Source organism: Lynx rufus, unplaced genomic scaffold, assembly GCF_022079265.1.
Source record: "Lynx rufus isolate CCGP_SWC_20201006 ecotype Redwood Valley unplaced genomic scaffold, mLynRuf1.p SCAF_17, whole genome shotgun sequence".
In the NCBI taxonomy this organism is placed as follows: Eukaryota; Metazoa; Chordata; class Mammalia; order Carnivora; family Felidae; genus Lynx; species Lynx rufus.
The window spans coordinates 41642980-41659101 of NW_025814831.1; the positions used below are offsets into that span (position 1 = coordinate 41642980).

The 16122-nt window shown below is 37.5% G+C and overlaps 1 protein-coding gene across 1 annotated transcript in view; it reads right to left on the reverse strand.

Annotated features, from left to right (window-relative positions):
• The window catches only part of LRRC9 (leucine rich repeat containing 9), a 106496-nt gene extending 96935 nt beyond the window's left edge, over positions 1-9561 (reverse strand). Inside the window, exons 1-6 of the mRNA XM_047080142.1 lie at positions 9514-9561; positions 9040-9258; positions 7969-8109; positions 7352-7415; positions 6973-7043; positions 2082-2264 (exon numbers count right to left, since the gene is read on the reverse strand). Of these exons, the coding sequence (XP_046936098.1) occupies positions 2082-2264; positions 6973-7043; positions 7352-7415; positions 7969-8109; positions 9040-9258; positions 9514-9561 (726 nt within the window). The remainder of the gene's footprint in view (positions 1-2081; positions 2265-6972; positions 7044-7351; positions 7416-7968; positions 8110-9039; positions 9259-9513) is intronic.
• Positions 9562-16122: the final 6561 nt, after the last annotated feature.

Genomic DNA, 16122 nt, shown 5'->3' on the forward strand with positions numbered 1-16122 from the left:
TTTTCCCTCAAATCCTCTATTCTTAACCCATTAGCCAGAAGGATCCCTTTAAAATTTTTTTAAATGTTTATTATTTGAGAGAGACAGAGAGACAGAGAGAGAGAGAGACAGAGACAGAGACAGAGAGAGACAGAGAGCAAGCAGGGAAGGGGCAGGGAGAGAGAGGGAGACACAGAATCGGAAGCAGGCTCCAGGCTCTGAGCTGCCAGCACAGAGCCCAACACGGGGCTCAAACCCACAGACCGTGAGATCATGACCTGAGCTGAATGAAGTTGGCTGCCTAACCAACTGAGCCACCCAGGCGCCCCCAGAAGGATCCCTATAAAACATAAGTAACATAAGTCATTTTGTCTCTCCTCTGCTCAAATTTTTCCAGGGGCTCCGCCTCAAAGTAAAAGCCAAAGTCTTTCTAACATCCTACAGTCTCATCTGATCTCCCCACCCCCCAATTCCTGTCTTCATCTCTTCTCTTCCTCTCACTTACTCAGCTCCACCCACACTAACCTCCTGTTCTTCAAATATGAGAGGCAGGCTCCTGCCTCAAATTCTTTGCATTTGCTGATCCCTGAAAAGCTTGCTCCCTTACTTCCTTCGGTCTCTGACCAAGTGTTGCCTGAGGAATCCTCTCCCAACAATTCTATATACAATAGCCAACACTTCTCCCTCTGCCCCTACCTATAATTCTGTTTCCTTCACCCTTGTTTTATTTTTCTCCATAGCATTTATCACTATCTGACATACTAGTTGTTTTCTTATTTAGTTTCTGAGTATCTGTCTTCTCTCATAAGAGTGTAAGCTCCAAGAAAGCAGAGATTTTGTCTGTTTTGGTCATTCTATATCTCTAGGACCTGAGGTGTGCCTGGAATGTAATAGGTATTAAATATTTGTTAGATAAGTTAATAAGCCAAGTAATTTCATTACCAGCTCACCTTTGAAGAAACTGACTAATGTAGAACTCTGCAGATGATAACAGAAATCTTAAAAAACTATGATTGTCACTGTGAAGTTTTCCCGTTATTTTTGACTTAATGGTGTTAGAGGAGACATTCTTCCCTGAATCTCCAAAGACTCTGAACATCTGCTAGTAGACAAGAACTCTAGCCCTTTGCTTGATATTGCAAGACAGTTCACTTTTCAGACTGGGATGGGAGAGAGGATAATCTCAGTTTTGGAAAAAAGAGAGGAGAGAATGGAAGCTAAGAATAAATCCTCAGGCTGGCAAGACAAGAGAAACAAGATAAATGGATAAAGGCATTCTTTATCTATGTTGACATGATGGATGAACCACAAGGAAAGGAGGGGAGGGCCTCATGGGGACATCCATGTGCATCCACACTCTAGATACTCAAAACCTGTCTACAGGACGATTAACTGCACAAACGAATGTGGCTCACTGGACTGGAAGGAGAAGAAGAACCATAATCTGGAAAGATTATTAATAAATATGGTGAATTCCTATGCACTCCATTCTGAAATTATAGGTCCTTTTGTGGCATGTGAAAGGAGCCAGCCCCTTTACTGGGAGGTTCACCATCAGTGGCCGCCTAGGAATGGCTCTCTTCAAGATTTGAGAGATCTCCTAGATTCTGGCAGTGTGCATAGATATACTTCTAGAGAGCCCCAAATCATCTTAATTATATTAAAGTCTACCTAATTCCAGAATACTACCATCAACCATGGATATTTTCTAATTTTGATATGTATTCCATATGAGTATTCCAAATGAGAGGAGGTTACTTGTTTCATTACTACGTTACTTTGGGCTTATTAATTTTTATGTATATAGCACTAGTTCACTTCTTCTTAACACTGATGATCATTTTTCAGATTTATTTCTTTTAGTTTTATAAATTCTAATGTTTTTCTCTTATTTTGCCTTCTAGTACTGTCAAGAACATTGAGATACTAGTACTAATATTATTATTTATATATATTCATATGAAATATCCAGCTCCTTGGGACAAAAGTAGAGCTGGTGACAAGAACTGACAAGATATTACTACCTACCATATGTGGACATAGCCAGAAAGAAGCAGTTAATTAAACTTCAGTCACAGATTTCTGATTAAAGATGCACTTACATCTGCCAGTTCCTTGATCTGTTTTGCTGACACATCAAACGTGTCAAGTCTTTGAAGGCTAGGCAAGTGATATAATACATGTGTGGAATAATTACACAGCAGACAAACTGGATTGGTTTTATATTGAGGATCATTCAGACATAAATCCTTTAAGTGACGCAGCCTGGTTAAGTTAGTGAGGTCCTAAAACAACAGCAATGATAATGTTCAATTAATTAATTGCAACTGTCCATTTCTTTATTATATACCCATTATATAATCTCTATATAAGAGATTTTAAGTAATTTTAAGTAATCTCTATACCCAACGTGGGGCTTGAACTCATAACCCTGAGATCAACAGTCTTATGATCCACTGACTAAGCCAGCCAGTCATCCCACAACTGACCATTTCTAAAGGAGCCATTTGAACACTTAAGATCACCCATAATTTAATGTAATGCATTTTAATATGTGCTTAAACATTTTAAAGTGATTTAGATGGATAAAATGTTTTTTTTCCTCTAGTGAAAAACATGTTAACTACATGAAGAATAGATAACAATAGTTAAATAACAGACTCTCTAAACTATGCATTTAAAAAATTTTTTTTTCAACGTTTATTTATTTTTGGGACAGAGAGAGACAGAGCATGAATGGGCGAGGGGCAGAGAGAGGGAGACACAGAATCGGAAACAGGCTCCAGGCTCCGAGCCATCAGCCCAGAGCCCGACGCGGGGCTCGAACTCACGGACCGCGAGATCGTGACCTGGCTGAAGTCGGACGCTTAACCGACTGCGCCACCCAGGCGCCCCTAAACTATGCATTTTAAAAATAAAAGACCAAAGAGTATTTACTAAATCATGTATTCCACCTGGAACCTTGGAGTCAGTCACTTGAGCACATATATTTTTTAAGATAACGTTGCCTCCTCCACGCAGCCCCTTTGCTAACTATTGCCCGTATTGTCCACAGGTCTCCTGCTTCCTTCACCACCATTTCCCACCCTTACCACCCTAGGAAGGGTGCTTACCATTCTCCTGGGCCTCCAGATCTGTTTTTCTCATCAAAGGCTAGGGGACACCTGTTCTATTATATGCACCACTGAATTCCTGATTTTTAGGGCTTTTTGTTTGTTTTCTGTAAATGCCCTTTCTACCAGTTAATGGCAACTAAAACCTAGCTTTCTCCTGAGAGCCCCTTTTTCCTCACATTCAGTGGAGGGGAAGGGATTGATAATGCACTTCCAGGCCAATGTCTTTCCTGAATGTATTTTACACTGAAGTTTAGGTCCTTGTTTACACCTTCCTTTATTTGGTATCTGGTCCCTGCTTAACTCTTCAGTCTTTCCTCTTCTACTGCAACTTTGACATTTCATGTTTTAGTTGTGCTGAGCAACTTGAAATTTCAGAATGTGCCAGACCCTACCTTATCTTTATACCTTCATTTGTGCTGCTGCCTTTGAGTGGATTGAACTTCATCCCAGATTTACCTCGTCTTTCCTGGGAGTCTTGTTTCATCCCCCAAGCTTGGGGTAGAGTCTCCTCCTATGAACTCTCTTAGCCACTGGGTTTACCTTTGTTATAGAATTTATCACAACTCTATTACTAATTTCTTATGCACACACAAGTCTATAAGCTAAGAGTCTATATGGGCTTTGGCCCTCAGTCTACAAGGTTAGAATGGTGATTGCATTTTTAAAGTGTTGAAAAAAACTAAGGAAGAATTCACGACAGAGGCCTGGTGTAGAAGGGTACTATGGTGGGGCTTGCCTTCAACAGATGTAATGCTAATTAGTAGATTCAGAATCAGAGTTAAAGGAAATCCAAAGCAAAAACCAGGAGGTACTAGTCCTAAAAATAAAGTACAAATGGAATGAGGAAGTAAGTAGTGAAGTCAGGCTGCTGGAGTCAAGAGTAAGACAGGGTCAGGTGACCAATGTGACTTGGTTCACTGGCTGGCCCTGAGGCTCTTACTGGGCTCACGGCAGAAGTGGGACTAAGCAGAGCTGCTCTGAAATGGAGATTTCTGGACAGAGTTGTGCAAAGAATTATTTGGTCAAATTCTGCAGGAGCAAGGAAGGTAAAGCATTAGACTGTTCCAAGGAGAAAACACTGTCTGATTTCTGGGTGGCTATGTTGCCTTTGACCATCAGTCAGGGCTATGGTAGATAGGAACTTTGAAGTCTTACACAGGAACTTCCCCTAACCCCCACCTACACTCAAAAGTCAGATGACACTGGAGTCTACAAAAGCACAGAATCTCACTAAAAGTTAGGGTTGTGGTAGCTGGTATGGACAGAAAGTGGTGCAGAAGTTATTCCATCACCACCAGGATAGTATCTTTTTAGGGTGGGTGGAAAGGTTAGAGATAAAAATTCAAGGTAATAGTGTTTCGAGAACATTCCTAATAGTAAAAGTTGCTGTGAATCATGTTTCAATGTTTTTCTGAAAAATAGCCATTATTTTAGAGAACTGTTTAAGTTTTATTCCATATAATAAATTTTTACAATCCAAATTTGTATCCTCATTTTTTGATGACATTGAAATAGAATAGGTTAATGTAATTAAAATGGTAGTAATAATAAAATAGCACATCTATTGAGTGCTTACTGTGTGCTAGTCATTATTCTAAAAGCTTTACATTATTATTTTGCTTGCACTTTATATTACCACAGTACAATGCTGCCTGTGGCTTGTGGCAGTGCTAGAAGTGACAGATCTTTCTATGTAGCTATGCTCTTTACCACCACACTTTTCTGGCTTTTCCACTAGCCAGAGTAAGATAAACTTCTACATGGCTTCTTGGTAGGACAATACCTTATCCTCACAGCACTGCGTGCTTATCTTCTTCAGCCTCAACTCATGATTCTCTCCCTCACTCTGTCCCAGCAACAGACTTCTAGTTTCTTGAATTTGCCATGCTCTTTCCACCATTTAGGTCCTTCACACTTTGCCTGGAATGCTCTTTCCCTAAGCACCTCATGTCTCGTTAGTCAGCTTAAAATGACCTCCCACAGGATTCTGAATTTATCTTTCGTAGCTCCCTCTGCTCTCTTCTGCTGATGTTGTTCAAATATACCCCTTGATTTCTTACCTCCATGTCTTCGTGCATAATGTTCTCCTCACCTTAGAATGCTTACCTCCCACTGCATGTATTTTTATTTTTTATTTATTTTTAGTACTCTCTATGCCCAGCATGGGGCTCAAACTCATGACTCCGAGATCAAGAGTCCCTCCCACTGTATTTGTAGAAGATCCTCCTCTAATGCTTGCTGAAATTCTGTCAACCCCTTAGTGTTCATATCAATTATTTCCTCTTGACTCTGACCAATAAAATTTTGTTTAAACTTTTTATGTTTTTAAAATTTCTGGTAAAAGTGCTTATAATGCTCTGCCTCATTCTTATAGCTTTTTGGCATCTTATATTCTTCTCTGAGTAAAAGAATGTGTATTTTAATAATGATCCATTCAAAATTATTTCTATAGTAAATGTACTCACTCATCTTTCTTCGTTACTGTCTAGAGGAAGTGTTTGAATACGCACTTTCAATTTGACACCGTCAAAATTACAAATGCCATGTTTTCAGCCATATTATATCCCATAAACATTAAGTGTTTTTGTTTTCCTCTCTTCCATTCAAATGCTTTTTGAGATTTTACATGTCAAATACTGTTTTAAGCATTGTGAATACAGTGAACAAAACAGGCAAGCTTCCTGCACTCAGGGAGCTTGTATTCTTTCTAGTCAGGGATGTGGATAAGCACCAAGAAGAAAACACAGGGAGAGTGATAAGAGTGCTTCAGGTTAGGGAGGGAAGTAAGGTTGCTGTTATTTTACCTAAATTGGGCAGGAAAGAGGTCACTAAGAACATAATATCTTAACACAATCCTGAAAGAAATGAGGAGATGAGCCATGAAGATATTTGGGGGAAGAATACCCCAGCAAGTGCAAAGGCCCTAAGGTGACAGTGATAGCTATATTCAAGGACCAGTAAGGAGACCAGAACAGCTGAAATGGAATAAACAAAAGGGAAACTGGGAGCAGCATCGTCAGAGACACAGTGTGTGAGAAGCAAGAGTGAGTTTTGAGTGGAAGAATTATTTGATCTCACATATTTTTTGAAGCAGCAAGTAGTGAAAGGGTAAACACAAGGGGACCTGTTAGGAGGCTTTCCCCCCAACCCCAAATGCAGGTTAGAGCTGATGGTGTCTTGAACCAGGTTAGTAGAGATACAGGTGGTAAAAAATGGTCAGACTGGACATATTCTGAATAGAGCCAATAGAATTTGCTGATGGACTGGATATGGGTTATGAAGAAATAAGAGGAGTAAAAAACAATGACTCTAAGGGTTGTGGCTTAAGTTATTAGGAAAATGGAGATGCCATTTAGAGAGGTAGAGAAAGCTGCAGGAGAAGATGGTTCATTGGAAGGGAAATCAGTTTGAGTTAGGATAGGAGATGTCTATAGTTCTGGGGAGTTATTAGGGAAAGTAGAAATAGAGATAGCTGTTAGAGAAAGTAGAAATTTAGGAGTAATAAATGAATAAAAGCTATTTAAAGTCATAAGATATGACGAGATTATTTAGAGAATGAACATAGATAGCAATGAGAAAAGATCCTGGGCCTAACCTGGAAGAGTCCATTTTTTAGATCCAGGAGAAGAAACACCAGTAAACTGAAGAGGTGCAGCCAGAACAGAGGAAAACAAAGGCAAGTAAATAGTGTTAGATTTAAAAGTGTCAGATCAGTATGGCTAACTTAATCAGCTGCCTGTAAAATTTCCAAGAGTATTGGGTAGTCCAAAATAATTAAATTGTTCCTTAAAAGGGAACTATTTAGTACATTTTCTGCAATAAGATGGTTCATGATCTAGGTTGGTAAATAAAAGTAGACTGTTCCACTTAAACATACCTTGAAAGAACATATTTGGTTACCAGAAAGGTTTAATCTTTCCAGTTGTTCATTGGGATCAAGACATCGACCTTTAATTTAAAAAACAAGATGAAAGAAAAATCAAATTTCTTATTTTACCTCCTGCTCATATCCTATAATATTTTTTAGTTATATATGATCATCATGGCTTGCATATAAGTAAGTCTAACAATAACACTGTATAGTTAGTAATAACTGGTTAGTGGGTAATATTTTCACATCCTGTAATCACAGATTTAGAGATGCCTTGCAAACTATCATACAAAAGAGTCTAGAAACGAAATCTAAGAATGTACTTTTCATACTGATAAAAAATTATTGTAGCATTAGCTCATATTCCAAATGAAACAGTACATACCAATGCTGCTTATTAGATTTCCAGCAAGGTTGAGGTCATTTAAATTCTTCAAAGTTTGCAAGCCCTAAAAATTTAGACAATTATAGAATTTAGAAGTTAGTAAAATATATACTTATAAATGATCTGATCTATCTGGTTGGTTCTCCAAGTGTTCTGAGCACTGGGTACTGTGTACCTCACAAACACAGAAGCTAAGTAGGTGTCTCAGTGAACCCATCTTTGTTTCCCTGGAATATGGAGAGAATTATTGGAGGAGGAGAGAAGGGGGAGGGGAGTGGAAAGGAAAAGAAGATGATGAGTAGGAAGAAAAACACATCACACAGAGTGTGTTTATAATCCTTGGCAAGTTACATATAATTTCTCTAAATCTCTATTTTTTTTAACCTTTGAAGAAGAAATAATACCTTACCTCCCAGGCTTGGTGGGAGGAACAAAGAAAACGATGTATATGAAGTTTCTACACATTATAAAATACTGTATACATGTTAGTCTTTCTTAACAATTATTAAACTAGTCACAAATATTCTGGTCCCTAACCATCATATTATTTAGGACATTGTGGTTAAAACTCCACAGGAACAATTGACTTTACATATAAATGACTGAAATTATCTTACCTCAATATTTTTAATTGTATTGTGGTTCAGCCAAAGAACTTCCAATCTGAATAATTTCTCTAAATTTTCTATCTTGGAAATTTTATTAAAATATAAATACAATTTTTCTAAATTTCTACATTCTTGAAGACCTCCAATTTTCTGTAAAAAAAAAAAAGAGACTGAATAGTGTTAACTTCTGTTTTAGAATTAATCCTTTTAATAGAGTAGATTATAAGCACATTTTCTTTTAAAAATCACACTTTATTGAAAAACCTGTAGCCAGCAAAATGAACTAAACATTATAAAAGAAAAAAATACAGGGGTGCTTGGGTGGCTCAGTTGATTTTGGCTCAGGTCATGATCCCAGGGTTGTGAGCTAGAGCCCTGCATCAATTGGGCTCCATGCTGAGGATGAAGCCTGCTTAACACTCTCTCCCTCAGCCTGTGAGACCATGACCCGAGCCAAAGTTGGATGCTCAACTGACTGGGCCACCAAAGTGCAGCCTTATGAAGTTTATAATAATTTTCTTAAAAGTACCTTTACGTGCAGAATATTCGTTTCACATTTTTAAATATTACAAATAGTGCTATAACAAATAACTTCATGCATACCGTTGTTTTCTGCTGTTGAATTACTTCTCTAGGATAAGATCTTAGAACAAGGGATTTCTGACTCAAAAGGTATGCACCTTCCCTTGACTCATGATACATTCTGCAGTATTGCTTTTCAATACAGATGTTACAATTTTCATACAACCAATACCGACCAAGTGGACCAATTTACTACTAAGCAATACTGGGTATTATTTGATCTGATCTGATTACTAAAAAGTAGAATATGTCTATTATTTCTATGTCTTTATTTCTATTTTCTCCTTTGTAGAAATCTATTTCTGTATTTTACCCATTTATCTGTTTAGTTTGTTTTGTTTTACAGGGTAAAGGGTTTTATTGTAATTCATCATGTATGCCCCGCCCTCATTCATCTGTTTTGATTTATGACTCATGCATGTATTTCAAGGAATTTTTTTTCCCAAAGCCAAAGAATTCAGCATAAAATACTTCACATAAGGTTGTGTTTACGCTTACCTCTATGCAGCATTCGGCAATCCAAAGTTCTTTAAGCCGTAAACAAGTTTCTAGTCCTGATATTTCCTTTATATCTTGAGCAACAATGGTGAGACTTGTTAGATTAGGAAATAATGATAATCCAACTATACGGGGATACCCTGAGAAAAACATCTCCAGTTCTGAAATATCTGATCCTTCTTGTCCAACCATCTCGTAAGACAAACCATTGCATAAACACTGTTTCAAAAAAGAAATTGGGTTATTACCTATTAAAAGAAAATATTTTTGCCATTAGAAATTATAAATTGCCAATTGCACCAATGCCATTTTTGACTTTTACAAGAAGGAAAGTCATACCATGTAATGGTTTTTCTCTGTTCCCAAAGGCCATGGGGTAGACCAGAAAGGAGTATAAGCTCCAGAAAGGAGTATAAAAATGTTCACTTAACATTCTTGCAAATGGAGTTGAAAATAAATTTGGCTTTGACTCACCAGTTCCTTAATTATTTCTTCTTGGTTTAGGTTTTCACATTCAATCATCTTCCATTAAAAATAAAGGTCATAATATATCTGTTAAGGAAAGTGAAAAGTTGAAATAAATAAATTCTAGAGTCATGTCATTCCAAGTTGAAAGGGCTCTTTTAAAAAAATTTTTTTTAATGTTTTTATTTATTTTTGAGACAGAGAGAGACAGAACATGAGCAGGGGAGGGGCAGAGAGAGAGGGAGACACAGAATCCGAAGCAGGCTTCAGGCTCTGAGCTGTCAGCACAGAGCCCAAGGTGGGACTCGAACTCACAGACTGTGAGATCATGACCTGAGCCGAAGTCAGATGTTCAACCAACTGAGCACCCAGGCGCCCCTGAAAGGGATCTTAAAGCTACTGAAGTGAAACCACCCTCATGTGGCCTGAAATTTTCACACAGTGTAATACCAAGTATCTGTCTGGGCCCCAAGACTGTCCATTCCATCTCTAAAACTTTCTGTTAGAAAGTTCTTTTTTTATTTTGAATTTAATTCTGTCTGTCCATAACTCCACTCCACTGTTATTCTACCTCCTGGGTTCAAATAAAACAAGTATTTTTCTCCCATACTTGACGAACACAGTCATCTCTCATCTACAACTTTACCTCGCTCCCCAGCTCATGTCTTTTAGTTTTCTCACTAGAGATATCCCTGTTTCTCTCCTTCGAACAGGCTCCAGTTTACCCTTCCTATTACACGGTTGTGTCCCAAACTGAACATAGCTCTCTAAGTGTACTAGGGAAGAAAAGAAACCTCAGAAGTTAGTGACATACCTGGCATGGGAATAAATATTTATTAAAATGAATGAGCCAGTGTTTTCATTTTAGATGATATAAACTGCTTAATATCTAATAGCTACAATAAAATTTAACTCAGTTTTTTTGTAATTTTTAATCTATCCATTATATTATTCTAGACACATACTGTTTTTAAAATATAGGAGTCTAGGTTTTAATATGATGACATGACAAAGCAAAAATGTAGATATGATATATATCATGATCCCACTTTTCACACTAATTCCCCCGCAGTTATGCATGTGTGTATGTCTGTGTGTGTATATGTATGTATATGTGTATATGTCTGTATATATGTATATGTATGTATATGTATATAAATATACATATATATGTATGTGTAGTTATGCATGTGTGTATGATTATGTAAGGATAAAACACATAAACATACAAAGTGGTTAACATGAGTTGTTAACATGCAGGTGAAAGCTGCGTGCAAGGTAACTAATATTAACAACTGAGTATGTCTATCTTTACATATAATAGGCATGAGAGGTTGAATGGGGATAGATCTAGGCAAAACTGGAAAAGAAAAAAAACTTTTCAAAAGCATGTTTCAAAAGTAAGAATATATAAACTTACTTTCAAAAGTAAGACTATAATAAACCATTTATTCATTCTGTTAGTAGACTTTCGGACTGTCTCCAGTTTGGAGTTAAGTGGTGCTTCCCTGAACATTTTTATCATAAGAGACATTAGTGCACATTTAGTCTGAGTTTATACCTAGAGGTGGAAGGAGAAAGAAACTATTGTTGTATACAACATGGATGATTCCCACAAGCACAATATTGAGCAAAGGAAGACACACAAACACAGTGAGGTTCATAATATGTGGCTCTGTTCATATAAAATTTGAAAGCAAACCAATCTATGGTTTTAGCAGCAGTCCCAGATAGTGGTTACCTTTCAGGGGTGGGTGACTAGGAGGAGGCAAAGAAGGGCTCTGGAGTGCTGATGAAGATGTGTTTTGTGATCTGCATGCTGATTAAAGGAACACATTCACTTTGAGAAAATAAAATTAGATACCTAAGATTTTGTGTGATATCTATACAGATGTTATACTTAGAACAAAATTTTACTTAAATATGTATTTTAAAAGTATATGTCTACTTTCATTCATTCAATCATAATTATATACACGTACATAAATTTAAATTTTAAGAAAAATGAGTTGGTGACTTGAGTCCATGTATTTACCAACCTTCCCTCCCTAAATCCCACTAAAATGACTAGGGAAATGTGAAAATAAGAAAGGAATGTGTAACAATGCTAGGAAAGGGGCATTGATTGTCAGAGATGTTCAGAAAGGTATTTTGTTGCTGTTATTGTTTTTATTTAAATTCCAATATTGTTAATGTACAGTGATATATTAGTTTCAGGTGCACAACGTAGTACTTCAACACTCTATACATTACACAGTGTTCATCGTGATAAGTGTATTCTTAATCCCTTTGACCTATTTCACCCATAACCCCACCCACCTCCCATCTGGTAACCATCCATTTGTTCTCTCTAGTTAAGAATCTGTTTTGTGGGGCACCTGGATGTCTCAGTTGGTTAAGCATCCAACTCTTGGTTTTGGCTCAGGTCATGATCTCATGGTTTGTGAATTCAAGTCCCCACATTGGGCTCTGTCCTGACAGTGCAGAGCCTGCTTGGGATTCCTTCTCTCCCTCTCTCTCTGCCCCTCCCTTGGTTGCTCGCACTCTGTCTCTCTCAAAATAAATACATAAACAAAAAAACGGAGTCTGTTTTCTGGTCTATCTCTCTCTTTTCCTTTGTTCCTTTGTTTCTTAACTTCCACACGAATGAAATCACATGGCATTTATCTTTCTCTGACTAGCTATTTCTCTTAGCATTTTATACTCTCTCTATTCATCCATGTTGTTGCAAATGGCAAGATTTTGTTCTCCTTTATGGTGGAAAAATGTTTTATATATATATATATATATATATATATATATATATATATATATATATATATCACCTCTTCTTTATCCATCCTTCCCTTCTATCAGTGCACACTTGGGCTGCTTCCACAGTTTGGCTATTGTAAATAATGTTGCGATAAACACAAGGGTGCATATATCCCTTAAAATTAGTGTTTTCCAATTCTTTGGGTAAATATCCAGTAGTGCAACTACTGTATCACAGTGTGGTTCTATTTTTAATTTTTTGAAGAACCTCCCTACTGTTTTCCACAGTGGCTGCTCTGGTTTACATTCCCACCAACACTGCATGAGGATTCCTTTTTTTCCACATCCTCACTGACATTTATTATTTCTTGAGTTTCTGATTTTAGCCATTCTGATAGGTGTGAAGTGATCTCATTGTGGTTTTGATTTACATTTCCCTGATGGTGAGTGATATTGAACATCTTGTCATGTGCCTTTTGGCCACCTTGTATTTCTTCTTTGGAGAAATGTCTGTTCATGTCTTCTGCCCATTTTTTAATTGGGTTATTTGTGGGTTTTTTGTGTGTTAATATTTTAGATATTAACCCCTTATCAGATATGTCACTAGCAAGTATCTTCTCCCATTCAGTAGGTTCTCTTTTAGTTTGGTTGATTGTTTCTTTTGCTGTGCAGAAGCTTTTTATTTTGATGTAGTCCCAATAGTTTATTTTTGCTTTTGTTTCCCTTGCCTCAGAAGACATATCTAGAAAGATGTTACTATGATCAGTGTCAGAGAAATTACTGCCTGTGCTCTCTTCTAGGATTGTTATGGTTTCAGGTCTCACATTTAGTTTTTTAATCCATTTTGAGTTTATTTTTATGTATGGTGTAAGAAAGTGGTCTAATTTCATTCTTTTGCATGTAGCTGTCCAGTTTTCCCAACACCATTTGTTGAAGAGACTTTTTCCCATTGCATATTCTTGCCTCCTTTGTTGAAGAATGACCATATAATTGTGGGCTTATTCCTGGGGTTTTTATTCTGTTCCATTGATTATGTGTCTATTTTTGTACCTGTACCATACTGTTTTGATTGCTACAGCTTTGTAATATAGCTTGAAGTCGGAATTGTGATACCTCCAGTTTTGATTTTCTTTTTCAAGGCTGCTTTGGCTATTTGGGGTCTTTTGTAGTCCCATATAAATTTTAGGAATTTTTGTTCTAGTTTTGCAAAAAATGCTGTTGGTATGTTGGTAGAGATTGCATTAAATGTGTAGATTGCTTTGGGTAGTATAAGCATTTTAACAATATTTATGGATTTAACAATCCATAAGCATGGAATATCTTTCCATTTCTTTCTGTCATCTTCAATTTATTTCATCAGTGTTTCATAGTTTTCAGAGTACAGGTCTTTCACCTCTTTGGTTAGTTTATTCTTGAGTATTTTATTAGCAAGGGGTCTTTTGAATGAAAATGAAGTAGATGGCATGAGTCTGAGAGAAAAGCCCATTGGTATAAACCAGCCCAAAATTCAATGTACCAAGGAAAGAAGTTTTATAAAACTATCCGAAAAAATTCCCCAAACTCAGACCAGCAGTGATTGGGAAGATGGTGGCTGTAAGCCATCCAGGGGAACCAAATCAAAGGACTTTGAGATTTATATCAGAATCTGTATTTGTACTCAGACTTTGTAAACTGGAGACACAGTCTGACCATGCTGAGTTGAGAAGGGGAGGGGCCCCAGCTAGCATCACAAAGAAAAATAAGAGCCAGAAAATTATTCTAATACACTGGAATCTCTACTAATTCATCACTTATTCATTAACATTTGTGTTGAGGAACTAATATCTACCAGTGAGAAAATGATAGGGGGTGGAGGAAAGAAAAGATTTCTCTAGTAAGGTAGCATCTGGACAAAGAGGTGAAGGAAATGAGGGAGTGTGAGCTATGAGGAAATCTGGGGAAAATGCATCCATGCAGAGGGAAGAACACATGTAAAAAAAAAAGAACAGGATGAAAGAATAGTTGGCATGTTTGCAAAATAGCAAGGAAAATTATATGGCTGGAACACAGCTAGTGAAATAGAAACAGGTAGGATGTGACATCAGAAAGGTATTGCAGGGACAGATCATGTGCTGTCTTGTGATTTGTAGGCCCTTGTGAAGATTTTACATGTTAGCATTAGGAGTAAGATGGAAATCTCTATGAGGATTTTGGGGGGGAGAGTAATATGAGCTGTCTTACGTTTTGGAAAGGATCACCCAATCTACTCTGTTGAAAATAGACTGTAGGTGTCTACGGTAGAAGCAAGGAGACCAGTTAAGAAACACTTGTAATAACATGAGAGAGAGGATGGTGGTTGTGGTGGGGTAGAGGTAGTGGGGATGGTGAGAAGTAGTTAGATGATGGATCCATATTGAAGGTGATACCGATCTTTCCTTGCAACTGTCTCTTTAACCCATTCTTGCCCTCCCCCCCCCCATATATTACAGCATAGGCTGCAGGAGCAGCCAGGCAATGGAGCACTTAGCAAGGAACAACTTTGAGAGGATTAGGTACTCTCTCAGAGGCCCGTCCATAGATGTGGGCCACAGTCTTCCCTCCCTAGCCTTATTCAGATGTCATATTAAGTAAAGGAGAGCTTTGTACCACCACCCCTTCTCATCAGTAAAGAAATCCTTACATTCTGGTTTAATGTCTGTGAACACTAAAGGAAAGCCTGCCTTCCCACCACCACACAAGGAAAAAGCCTGTCCTCAGTACATCCAAAGTCACCAAATGGCAATTCCAGTTATCTAGTCCATGTCCAGGATGTCTATTCCAAAAGAAATTAACTGTTCCCTTTGTTATTTACTAAATTATCACATATATTTGAGCCTAATTTGGGACTTTCCAATCTGTGTTCTCCCTTAGCTCTATCTATTCCTATAGTATTATCCTGTTTTAATTACTGTGATTTATATCAATTTCCATCATATTCTTTTTTAAAAATTTCTTGGCTACTTTTTCATTTATTTTTCCAAACAAAATTTATGTTTATTTTGTATTTAGTGTTTAAAAATTCACTTGGGTTTTTGAGATTCCAGTGTAAAGCTTAATTTAAAGAGAACTTCCATCTTTACAGTATTAGTCTTCTATTTATTCAAGGAGACTACTTTTTCTTGATAGAGAAAATACGTATATTTTGGATATCAGCCTTACCTTCCACTTCATCTTATTTTCTTTCATCAATGCCTTCATTTAGAAAAAAATCTGTTCTAATCCAATATTAATTAGCAAAACAAAATTTAATTGCAAAGCTTCCAATTCTATAATTTGAATAACTGCACCTGAATTATGAGGAGCCTGAACCTCTCTGGTACTTATAAGCCTCCTATGCTCCCTCCAGTCATTAGTAGACCCAAGGCTTCCAGCTGAAGCTTCTGATTTCATCAAGAGTTGTGTCCTATTGGCCAGCTTGTACCCACTCTCCTCCACTTTGGGGAAGTTCTTTTCAGGGCCTGACCATCTAAGAGACCACAGGTCTCCTCTAGTTCCTTCAGGGAACCGGGAGCCACCAGGAGCTTCTATAACTTTCACCCTTCCGATCTCAGATTGATCCAATCACCTCCCCTCTCCACTGTGAAGTGCTGCTGAAACATTTCATATAACCAGCACGGAGCTGAAGTCACTACAAATACATGGCCTCTACTTCAGCTGCCTCCGTCTTCAACAACAGGCATTTCTCCCTCCCACCCCTCCTCTGCAGATGATCTTGTCTCCTGTCTTCACAGAGAACAGTGATGACATCAGATTTACATTCCTTAAATTTCTTTTCCTCCTAAAAATGTATTTCTTTCCCTTCCTGATTCCCCTCTTAGTGAAAGTATTCTTTCCCTTGTCCAAAAT